This window comes from Eucyclogobius newberryi, unplaced genomic scaffold (genome assembly GCF_026437365.1).
Source record: "Eucyclogobius newberryi isolate DKJ021-1_F unplaced genomic scaffold, fEucNew1.0.hap1 SCAF_19, whole genome shotgun sequence".
In the NCBI taxonomy this organism is placed as follows: domain Eukaryota; kingdom Metazoa; phylum Chordata; class Actinopteri; order Gobiiformes; family Gobiidae; genus Eucyclogobius; species Eucyclogobius newberryi.
In genome coordinates, this window is record NW_027315823.1 from 7,439,287 (window position 1) to 7,451,388 (window position 12,102).

The 12,102-nt window shown below is 42.5% G+C and overlaps 1 protein-coding gene across 2 annotated transcripts in view; it reads right to left on the minus strand.

The window, feature by feature from the left end:
- Nucleotides 1–12,102, minus strand: part of LOC140365249 (arf-GAP with GTPase, ANK repeat and PH domain-containing protein 1-like) — a 68,522-nt gene that overhangs the window by 13,939 nt on the left and 42,481 nt on the right. The window contains exons 15-18 of one of the 2 annotated variants that reach the window (XM_072451546.1): nucleotides 9,775–9,900; nucleotides 8,431–8,565; nucleotides 4,259–4,318; nucleotides 3,735–3,886 (exon numbers count right to left, since the gene is read on the minus strand). In XM_072451546.1, coding sequence (XP_072307647.1) covers nucleotides 3,735–3,886; nucleotides 4,259–4,318; nucleotides 8,431–8,565; nucleotides 9,775–9,900 — 473 coding nt within the window. The remainder of the gene's footprint in view (nucleotides 1–3,734; nucleotides 3,887–4,258; nucleotides 4,319–8,430; nucleotides 8,566–9,774; nucleotides 9,901–12,102) is intronic. The other variant, XM_072451547.1, reaches the window with a different exon arrangement.

The window sequence follows — 12,102 nt, forward strand, 5'->3', positions numbered from 1 at the left end:
GGTCATCCTTCAAAATAAAGCTCCATAACTAAATCAATACGTAATAAATCCACTTTGAGATGTGCTATTTCCATCTTCAAGAGAAAGTCTATGAACATTTATCAGCAGATGAAGGGTCGTTTGCGCCCTAAATTAGACTTGGTTTGGTCCTAGTCCAGGTTTACTTTTGGTGTTTTGTCCCAGTTGTGAACCCCAGGAACTGTAGCTGCTGAAATATGTAACAAAATGAATAAATAAAACAACCGCAGCCTTAGATTTACTCCTGCGTGAATCCCACTTCCCTCGTTAATAACGCCGAAACGAGGACTACGCGACACAGTGAACTGAACAGTGCATTATTAAGACGTATGTGTGTTTTCTGTGAAGCCGCGACCACGAAACAGAAGCCCGAGAGCTGCTGTTCTGTTCTAAAAATATCCACCCAAGTGTCCAGTGCCTCCGGAGACGCTTCTGCTTATCCAAACGTCAGAGGATGAAAGGAAATACGTCCAACTGTTCCAAAGGCGATGTCTGTGTGTAAGTCGATCTTCTTTTACCGATTTAATGCACCGCGTGTTGAATCTATAACACTGTAATGTGACCTTCTACTCACTTAAATAAAGCTAGCTCGAAAATGTTGGTTTTGTTGAGATTTTTACTACAACAGAGCGTGGTTTGAATGAAAACAGACTTGTATTTTGAAATAATTTGACGACAATTGAAGAGAATATTGGTATTATTGCAGTTTGCGAGTAAGTACCGTATTTTCTGGACTATGAGTTGCACCTTTTTTCATAGTTTTGGCCGGGGTGCGACTTATACTTATATTTATACTTATATACTTATACTCCGGAGCGACTTATATGTGATATTATTTGTTATTTTCACACTTGCAACCACATTTCATACTCCAGTGCAACTTATAAATGTTTTTTTCTTCTCTATTATGCATTTTTTGGCTGGTGCGACTTATAGTACGGAAAATATGGCACCCGGAAGTAAATGTTATTTGTACAGCATTTTTCACAGACATATAGTCACAAAGTGCTTCACACAGAAGTAACAAATGCATCTCTTATATATCTTATCTCTCATCTGCTCGTACACGATGGAGATTATGATTGACATTTCCTCTCTTTCCTCCTCCTCTGTTCTGATTGGTCGGCTGGAGTTATGGTAGTGCGGCTCTTCGAGTAAAACAAACTCATGCAAAATAAAGTCAGATTGGTTTGGAATTAGTCCAGGTTCCCGATTTTAAAATGTGTGAACGCAGCCTAAACCCATTTTTAGAACAAAGACGCCAGGATACTAAAACAAAAATGCCTAAAAAGTATCAACCGTTTACGATTTTCATCAAATATACACTTTATTCGTAAATATTCCCGCTTTCAATCGCCATATTTACATCTATATTTGATTAAAATGTGTCTAAAGAGTATGATAGAAATGACTGTTTGACAAATGGCTGACGTAATGCTGACTTAGGGCAGTAAAATAATCGTGAGTTGCAGAACCTATTAGAGCACATAACAATTGTCCTGAGCTGGGACCAAGCCAGGACCAGGACAGGGCCAGATGATGTCTAAATCAGGACCAAAATGAGCTCAAATGAAGACGAAACCAGGAACAGTGTAAGCTAAAAACGTCCATTATTTACATTGTGGTAATTTTCAAATCACACACTGCATTACACGGGCGTTATCTCATGAGTGTTAATAACTGCGCCGCATTGACCTTCTCTAACCTCGGATAAAGTCGAGCTGAATTCATCACAATAGCCGTTTAATTTATTCTCAACACTCGGCCGCTTTTAAGGACATTAAAAGCTGAGCAATGGGCAATAAAATGTAAATGTGTTGAGCGGTCGCCAATAGGTGAGCGCTGTATTCATCTCACACTTAAACCCAGCGACAGTGACTTCAGATGAGAAAACCAAACATGTTAAACACGCAAAGGTGAGCGGGGTCATTGTGAGAAACCACCATGGACCACCAGAGACCACCATGGACCACACTACACCAGGACTAAACAAGGAGTAAACCAGGTCCAAGGCACTGCTCGTAGACCACCATAGAGTACCATAGACCACCATAGACCACCATAGACCACCATAGACCACCATAGACCACCATAGACCACCATAGACTACCATAGACCACCATAGACCACTATAGACCACCATAGACCACCATAGACCACCATAGACTACCATAGACTACCATAGACTACCATAGACCACTATAGACCACCATAGACCAGGAACAGACCGCAAGAACTACACAAAACCAGGACTCCACCAGGACTACACCAGGTCCAAGGTACCTCTCATAGACCACAATAGAACATAAACACAACAGGAACACATCAGGAGTACACCACAAGAACTGCGCTACACCAGGACTAAACCAGGTCTAAACCAGGTCTAAACTAGGACTAAACCAGGTCTAAACCAGGTCTAAACTAGGACTAAACCAGGTCTAAACTAGGACTAAACCAAGTCTAAACCAGGTCTAAAACAGGACTAAACCAGGACTAGACCAGGACTAAACTAGGACTAAACCAGGTCCAAACCAGGACTAAACCAGGACTAAACCAGGTCTAAACCAGGCCTAAACCAGGTCCAATAGTAAAGCAGGACTAAAGCCCTCTGACTTCACACTAAGAGCTAAACTGGGTTGACACAGACATTTCATTTGTTCCAGTTCTTGTTTCAGGAGGACAGAGAAAGAGGAATCCTCACAATTGTTGTGAGTTCAAAACTCTTGAGAATTAATCTTGTTCAAACTCTGTTGCATTGGATCGTGATTGGGCCTGATCCAGTGGTGCAGGATTGGACCAATCACAGAGAGGCATTCAGGTTTGGGCTGAAGCGCCCAAACAACCAAAACAAACATGGCACGACGGACGTACTTTGACTATTTTAACAGAAATACAGACTATTTTGTTTTTAAAAAACGAGCAGCGATTTGTGCCTTTGAAGGGAAACAAGTTACACTGTTGTTCTGTTTCAACCAATCAGAGAAGAGCATTTGGTAGAGCGTCCCAATCACGTCCAGCGGCAGCATTTCCAGAGTGGTTTGAGACTCTGACCTGAGACTCTTACCTGAGACTCTGACCTGAGACTCTTCACAGAGACTCTGACCTGAGACTCTGACCTGAGACTCTGACCTGAGACTCTGACCTGAGACTCTGACCTCAGACTCTGACCTCAGACTCTGACCTCAGACTCTGACCTCAGACTCTGACCTGAGATTCTGACCTGAGACTCTGAACTGAGACTCTGACCTGAGACTCTGACCTGAGACTCTGACCTGAGACCCTGACCTCAGACTCTGACCAGAGACTCTGACCTGAGACTCTGAACAGAGACTCTGAACAGAGACTCTGACCTGAGACTCTGACCTGAGACTCTGAACTGAGACTCTGACCTGAGACTCTGACCTGAGACTCTGACCTGAGACTCTGACCTGAGACTCTGACCTGAGACCCTGACCTCAGACTCTGACCAGAGACTCTGACCTGAGACTCTGACCTGAGACTCTGACCTGAGACTCTGACCTGAGACTCTGACCTGAGACTCTGAACTGAGACTCTGAACTGAGACTCTGAACTGAGACTCTGAACTGAGACTCTGAACTGAGACTCTGAACTGAGACTCTGACTTGAGACTCTGACCTGAGACTCTGACCTGAGACTCTGACCTGAGACTCTGACCTGAGACTCTGACCTGAGACTCTTCACAGTGACTCTTGTACCTTGTTCTTGCTGCTCTCACACAGCTGCAGACTGGCCAGGATCTGACTCTCGATGGCCTGGACCCACGAGTCTCGCTCTTCCACGCTCTGAGCCTCAAAGTGCCACGTTTGGCCTGAACTCGACACCACCAGGAAGTCAAAGTTATCTTCATCTGAAAGAGAGACACATTTAAACAACATTACAAACATCATCATCACGTCCTTTATGAGCACGTTTCTGGAGCAGAGTTTTGATTTTGCTGGTTTAGATTATTATGAAGGAAGTAACAAGTTTATTTTGACACGGTAAATACATTTGTATTTATACATATATACAAAAACATATATCAATATCACAAAATGATCACACAGCCTCGTTTATCATTTCAGTTAAAAAAAAAGATCTCTAAACTCAATATTGATATAAAAGCTATGCAGCAGAAAACATATAATAAACTTAGACACTCTTATAATCTCTGTACAATGCTGACAGATGTCAAGGGCGATATATGAGGCGTGCACACAGAAGCATTGTGGGATCTTACCTGCTTTACTGACGTTCCTTAAGCTGCCGAAGCTTTTGAGTTTCCACATTTTCCGCTTGGCTGCAGACGGAGATGAGAAATGTCAATAATCCTGAAGTGAACTCGACATTAACACTCTGTAAAGCGCCACCCTGGTCCACGGGGATTACAACGGGATTTTCACAAAGAATGACAAATGAACAAAGATCCACACACGTCATTCAGCTTCCCTAATGTGCATCAACATCAAAGCCATAAATAAATCATCTTTCACCAGCTTTTCAAACTCGACACAAAAACGCATTGGATTCGATAAAAACGCAGTCCTCTTCAAACCTCAAAAACAACACAATCCTCTTCTCTTTCCCTCCATATCTGGGCAACAGTGGAACACAGCCTGTCATTATATATTCCATAATGTCTTCTCAGAGTTCACATACCTGCAGAACAGCGCTGCCTCTTCGATATCGATCACGACTCATCACAGACACTTGAGCTGTTGGACCTGAATTAACGTCCTTGATTTGCCGATTGGTGACATTGCCTGCCGTTTTAATGTCCCTTTCCTTCACTGTCTTTGAGGAGAATCCTTAATGTGCTCATCATCTGTGAATGGTTTCCCACGCTTTATTATCTCCCGGGTTGCAACAAATCTAGCAGCACTCTTAAATCTATCTTTGTGCTCCTCTAATTTCCCCAGAAGTGCTGAAATCGCACAATCCTTGAATCCTCTGTTCTCATCACCTCTGTTCTCATCACCTCTGTTCTCATGTGCACCGCCCCCATGTGCGCCGCCCCCCATGTACGCGCCGCCCCGATGTGCGCCGCGCTGAAACGTGTGTCGCAGGCTATGACGCAAATCTTCGTTGACAGAAATGTTTACATTTTTACAGCATTGGAAAACGTTGGGAGTGGAGCCAGGGCCGGCCCAAGCCTTCAGGGGGCCCTAAGCGAAAAAAAATTTGGGGGCCCCTCACCACGTCATCAGAATCAGTTTTATTGCCATTGTCAGTGAACAATTCACATATGGGAACTTTCTTCAACGCAAACAAAGCACAACAAAACTCCAGGGCATCCATTTGCCAGTTAGTTTATTCTCAACACCTCACAAGCTCAAATATTGCTAACTTAAATCTCAAATATTGATAACTTAAATCCCACAATGCAACTTGGTATTCCGCTGACATCACCTCTACTCCCTGTACAAATAACACACGTCCCAGATATGTTTTTGGGTGTATTTGTGGGCATTAAGGGTCTACAGCCACATTAGCACATTAGCAGTTTAAATTAATGAACAGGGGGGTCTGGGGGCCCTCCCCCAGAGATTTTCAGAGCTTTTTCGTGTATTCTGGTGCATTTTGATGTGGTCCAGCCGGCTAAAGTAAGAGTAAAATGTTGAGGTTGTAATGCTATAAAATGATGATGTGATGAAACTGTGCCAGGAGAAAATGATTAAAGCCAGTTATTAATACATTAGTGTACTTAATTACTCAATACAATATTGGCTATGAAAATAATTATGATCAAATTGATTAATTTTAACTGAAAATGTCAAATTAATAGTTATCCTTACTAATTTATCTTTTACAGCCCCCAACTGTTCCTTCTTGCTAAAGTGACAAAACAAGTTATATTAAATTAAACAAATAGCATAAGCATTGCTTGATTAACAATTAACACTGATAAAACAGTGCAAACATGTTATTCCCAGAGAATGAACAGAACGAGAAGTGAAGGTCCAAACCTAGCTATAGTGAAGAGACTGCGTTTCTGCAACTTTGCCACTTTTGTATAAAAATATATAGTATTATTCTATAACAGACGTAATCATAATATGTCTGGTTATTTTTCACTATCAATTTATTATAATTTATAACAAATAGTCTAATGATGCTTTTTAAATAAATCGAAATGTTTTATTGCTATATTAAAAGTGAATTACAATATAAATGTTTGTTCTGATCAGAACACCACACACTGGACTCCTGCATGAAACAATGCTGCGATGTGATTGGCTGATGGACCTTACGTGCATAAACCTTTACGTTCCTCTCATTCCACTTTAAGAAGTCAAAGTAAAACAGACATCACGAGTCACGATTGATCTCACACATGGTGATGTGAGAGAGAGGGACGCAAACTCAAACCGCTCATCTCTGACTGAGGCTGCACAGGGGCCCGGGCCCGACAGGGGCCCGGGACAGGGGCCGCACACTGTTCACTCCAAAGTCTCACGTCAGAGGTTCTGGACGAGACGGCGCTCGTCTGGACCGGATCTCCGCCTCTTAGTGACCCGGGGCACAGACGCCCCTCACCGGCCTCACCTGCAGCTGACACTACCGGGCTGGTGTAAATGTTAAGATTATCTTTCATTCAGACATATTATTGTACGCGGTGCAGAGCTCTCGTCGCCTCCAGCCTGAGCGAACTAACGTGACAGAATCGTGTTGTTTCAAACAGCAGCATTAACCGTCTCTTTGTAAGAGAAGTTCAATACCTGCAGAGTGTTGTTGAGTTTGCAGTTTCTTTACATCGTCAAGAAGTTTCTTCTTTCGTTTTTCGGCATCGGGGGGATATATTCCTCTGGACATGAGGACCACGTTCTGTTGTGTTTATGTTTTGCTCTCGTTCTGCTCGCGCACAATGAAGTTGACCAATCAGCGCAGGTTTGGTGTCTTGGTTGCCAGATTGTCATTACAAATAAATGCGGTTTGTGGGTTATATGTTACCTCTGTGTGTGCTGCCGCGCCAGCAGCGCTACTACACTAGTGGCACACGCTGCGCTTGCACTTCTCATAAGACGGGTTGCCAGATTGGGGGCCCTCTTAACGCCTCGGGGCCCTACGCGGCTGCTTAGTTCGCTTATAGGCTGGGCCGGCCCTGAGTGGAGCTGAGGCTGAGGGTGGGGCTGGGGGTGGGGCTGAGGGTGGGGCTAGGGCTGTGGGTGGGGCTGGGGCTGAGGGTAGGGCTAGGGCTGAGGGTGGGGCTAGGGCTGAGGGTGGGGCTGGGGTGGAGCTAGGGCTAAAGCTATGTGTTTCTGGTCAGTGCTTGTTGAGAATCTTCAGGATTTTTAAAACCTTTTTAAATAGAATAAATAAATACTTAAATATATATGTTACTGAACAAACAAAAATGGAATGAGGGGCCTCAGCATCCCTCAGCCCCGGGGCCTCATGATACTCTAATGCGGCCCTGGTTAGACTTAGGAACAAGTGGTGAAGGTGAGGCTTTGGAACAGGTTTACGGACCGGGTCTCGAGGCAGAACTGTGTGAGGGGAAATTGACAGACAGTAATTGGCGGCACAAAAACGTATTAGACGAGCGGTGAGAGTGCAGGTGGTGCAGTGGCTGAGGGCGTGGCACATGTGTGGTCGCAGAGAGTATATATCCTCTCTCTCCTCATTCCACAGCTGTCCTGTCTAATAAAGCCAGAAAACAAAGATGAGCTGTGAAGGCAATTCAAGCACTGAAATAATAGAATGAAATAATAGAATGAAGGTGTCAGGACTTTAAAGCGCCCCCTACAGGTTGGACAACTCGTTGAACTAAAACGCAGTTAAGTTTTATATATTTAAAATGTAGCAAGAAATCATTCTTAAAAAATTATCCCAGAATAGCAGGTTTATAATTTCACTTCCTGTTTGTAATTGATGACATCACACTAGGAAATTACCCAGCAACCACTGGGCAAAACAATGTATTTAATTTATTATATATATATATATATATATATATATATATATATATATATATATATATATATATATATATATTATTATATAATATATGAGAGCACCTTTATTTTGTTGAATTATGTTTAGAGAGTCAAAAAGGAGTTTGTTTAATGCAATTTATGCATAAACGTTGCCTAGTGTGATGTCACTTCCTGTTAATTTCTACAGATTTTTCAACTTTTCTCCACAAACACCTGCACGATTGGTGTAAAACTATAATCTATATGTATGACAGGTATATAATTCACCAAATAAAGTCACACGTCACTGTAACAACACGGTGGAGCTTGATCGATTTTCACCAGGATGACACGCACCAGTGGGCGGGAGACGGACTCAATACTGGATTACTTGAAACATGCACTTTGTCACTTCTTTGTGGGTTCGTATCAGGGCGGGCGGGCGTGGCTACAGCACAACACACTTGGTAACACAGTAATCTGCGTAGCATTTTACCGTCTGCCTGTCCGGTGGCTTCTCCTTTCTGGTTCACGCTCTTCTTCCGCCTGTGTTTCTTGCGGTCGGTCAGAGGAGAAGCCGAACCCATGTCTTTGGTGGAGGAGGAGCTGGACACGCCCTCGACCGCCGAGTCTAAGGCAGGACAGGCGGATTATTTCATCTGTGTGGTCCAGCACGCGGGTATCTGGGGCGGTAGTCCTTCAGTCCCCGTCACTGGACTGTATGGAATGTGTACTGCCATGAGCTGAATAGGCCCTGCATTATGGGAGGAGTTATAGCCTCAAACTGCCCCGCCTTCGTTACGTGATAGCTTAGTTTTGAGTCGTTATCGGCTACGGCAGCCTCTCGCTAATTTACATTCTATTGCTCTCTTGCAAGCCTCCGCCTCAAAGCTGCTAAGCCTTTGACTCGCTTCATCTCTGCCACGGCCTAAGTGTAGCGTTGTAAACAGAAGGGAGATCACACCATAATCCTGTTCAAAGAGAGATTTTTATCTTTTTGCATCAAATGTCTCGTTCGTTCTCTCAAACCCTAGCTTCTTCCTGCCTAAACTTTTCACCTCACCATCGATTGTGGGGGGGTTTGTTGCTCCGCCCACAGCCCGTTTAGCTCAGGGCAGTATCACTTTCCAGTCCCTTCAGATTGAAAATGGCTTGCAGTCGAAACGATTTCAAAAACATTGTCCAGATGACTACTTTTTGACATTTGTTCTACCCTTTGATTGGTGACATTTTAGTCAAATTCGTACGCGTCGACTGCACGTTTATCTCAAGTGAATGCACCGCAGCAGGAAGTAGAACGTGTGGCGTGTGCTTCCCGGTGCAGTAAAACGTGCTAATAACATTTCTCAGGGTTGCGTTTTGAGTCATGCATGTTTGAGTAATCCTGTATCGCCCTGCGTTTGAGGCTCAAGTGCTCGAAAAAATGTCTGTTTGCATCTGTCACCTAGCCCCGCCCACTGCTCTGTAATTACTGGCACAAACATAAACTCCAGGGTCGTACACAAAGGGTTCGAAAATGTTTCACTCCACAAGGCATTAAATGGGGTGATTTTGATAAAGAAATCTCATGATCTTTGGTAAAAAAGTATAGTTCCAATACATTTCTTTGTGATATTTATGAGTATATTTTTGTTTGCTCAAAGCTCGGTCATGAACTCAAAACCTTTCGTTGGGATGTCACCATGAAAGTAAAGATCCCTGCTCTCAAACATAGTGACGTAATAAGTAGTAAAAAGTATCCACTGTAAAAAACGACTTAAGTAAAGCACAAATACCTGTGCAGTACTTTTCCTTGTGTACTTGGTCACTTTTCCAGCCCTGATAGCACAATGTCTCTTACCGACACTCTGGGCGTGGTTGGACACGTTGGAGCTGCACCTCTGGACGCCTCGACTGTTCCTCAGAAACAGAGCGCTGCCCAGCTCCATCTCCTCCATCTGCAGCAGACTACTGGCCGTCAGCGGTACTGCAGCCAAGATAAGAAGAGTTATTTTAAAATTCAAAGGTTTCATATCCCCCTGAGACTCTTTTGTTCCTTTGTCATGGTTTGTCATCTGAGCACGGGGGGAAAGAAAGCTTATTGCGCTTGTGTAAAGTCTTTGCCTTCCTCCAGAGCACGCACTGGAATTGATCATGATTCAGGGTTTAAATATCAGTGGCATAAAGGTTGTTTAAATAATATCATTGTAGTATTGTTGTGAAGCATAGCGTAGTTCAAGACGTGTTATTGTGACAGTCAAACAGTCGTACCTTCTGGATCGGGCTAACAATTACTATTATTAGTCATATGATTATCTTTTTAAATACATTAATTTTTTTCCAGTTTTTGAAAACAGAACAGAACAGCTTCTAGATAATAATGGACGAAAAATTTGCATTATTGTTGAAAATCACAACTTGTTTATTTTCAATTTAATTTTAAGGTCTGTATAGTCATGGAAAAACATGGACAAATGAAGGATTACAACTAGAGTTAGACCCCCCCGCCCTCCGGCCGTCCTGACGTACAGTATGCCGCCGGTACACGTTTATATAAAAGAGGAACTTCATGAATGATCGGGACACGCACTGGAATCGCTTTAATTCAACTTGTTTTGACTTTGTTCGGCTGGATTGAGTGTTTTCGTGTCATCGCGATGTGCCCTGGCTCCGAGCCCCCCCGGCCCCCCTGCGCCCCCCCGGCCGGCGCCGTACCGCGTTTACACAAAGGAGGAACTCATGAAACTGCGGAGAACAGTCGTCTTACCCGGAGATCGTCACGTTATCCCGGCGGACGTTGGACGTTGGACATTCGCCTCCGCAAGTAGAGCGGGAGCTTCCTCTGAGTGTGCCCCGCCTGCAGTAGCACGACGCGGGGAGCTGCGCGCTGAAGTGCCGCTTGGTACGCCAGTTAGGGACCAACTCTAAAGTACCGTTTGTTTAAAAATGTGTTGTCTTAAAAAATATCAAACGTATTTATATTTAAAAAAAACAACAATATTGAGCATGAATCCAAGTTGCTAATATTAGATGCAATAGTCCTTTTGGGCTGAAAAATTAACCCTTTGTAGATTTTTAAAGAATATTTTTCGTCAAAAATCAAGGATTCTTATCAATAGCTCCTAAGTCAGCTAGCCTAGATAGTAAACGCTAAGTGATTATAATAGTTTGAGTCTCCAGGTATCACGCACACCTTTTACTTTTTCAAATTAACCCTTTATAGATTTTTAAAGATTTTTTTTCCGTCAAAAATCAAGGATTATTTTCAATAGCTCCTAAGTCAGCTGACCTAGAAAGTGAAACCCAAGTTATTATAGTAGTTGTGGTCTCCAGGTATCACGCACACCTTTTACTTTTTCAATTTAACTCTTTGTAGAATTTTAAGGAATATTTTTCGTCAAAAAACAAGAATTATTTTCAATAGCTCCTAAGTCAGCAAACCTAGAAAGTCAAACCCAAGTGATTATAGTAGTTTTGGTCTCCAGGTATCACGCACACCTTTTACTTTTTCAATTTAACCCTTTGTTGATTTTTAAGGAATATTTTTCGTCAAAAAACAGGGATTCTTTTCAATAGCTCCTAAGTCAGCTGACCTAGAAAGTCAAACCCAAGTGATTATAGTAGTTGTGGTCTCCAGGTATCACGCACACCTTTTACTTTTTCAATTTAACCCTTTACAGATTTTTAAGGAATATTTTTCGTCAAAAAACAAGGATTCTTTTCAATAGCTCCTAAGTTAGCAAACCTAGATAGTCAAACCCAAGTGATTATAGTAGTTGTGGTCTCCAGGTATCACGCACACCTTTTACTTTTTCAATTTAACCCTTTATAGATTTTTAAGGAATATTTTTCGGCAAAAAATAAGAATTCTTTTCAATAGCTCCTAAGTCAGCAAACCTAGAAAGTCAAACCCAAGTGATTATAGTAGTTGTGGTCTCCAGGTATCACGCACAACTTTTATTTTTTCAATTTAACTCTTTGTAGAATTTTAAGGAATATTTTTCGTCAAAAAACAAGAATTCTTTTCAATAGCTCCTAAGTCAGCAAACCTAGAAAGTCAAACCCAAGTGATTATAGTAGTTGTGGTCTCCAGGTATCACGCACACCTTTTACTTTTTCAAATTAACCCTTTGTAGATTTTTAAGGAATATTTTTCGTCAAAAAACAAGAATTCTTTTCAATAGCTCCT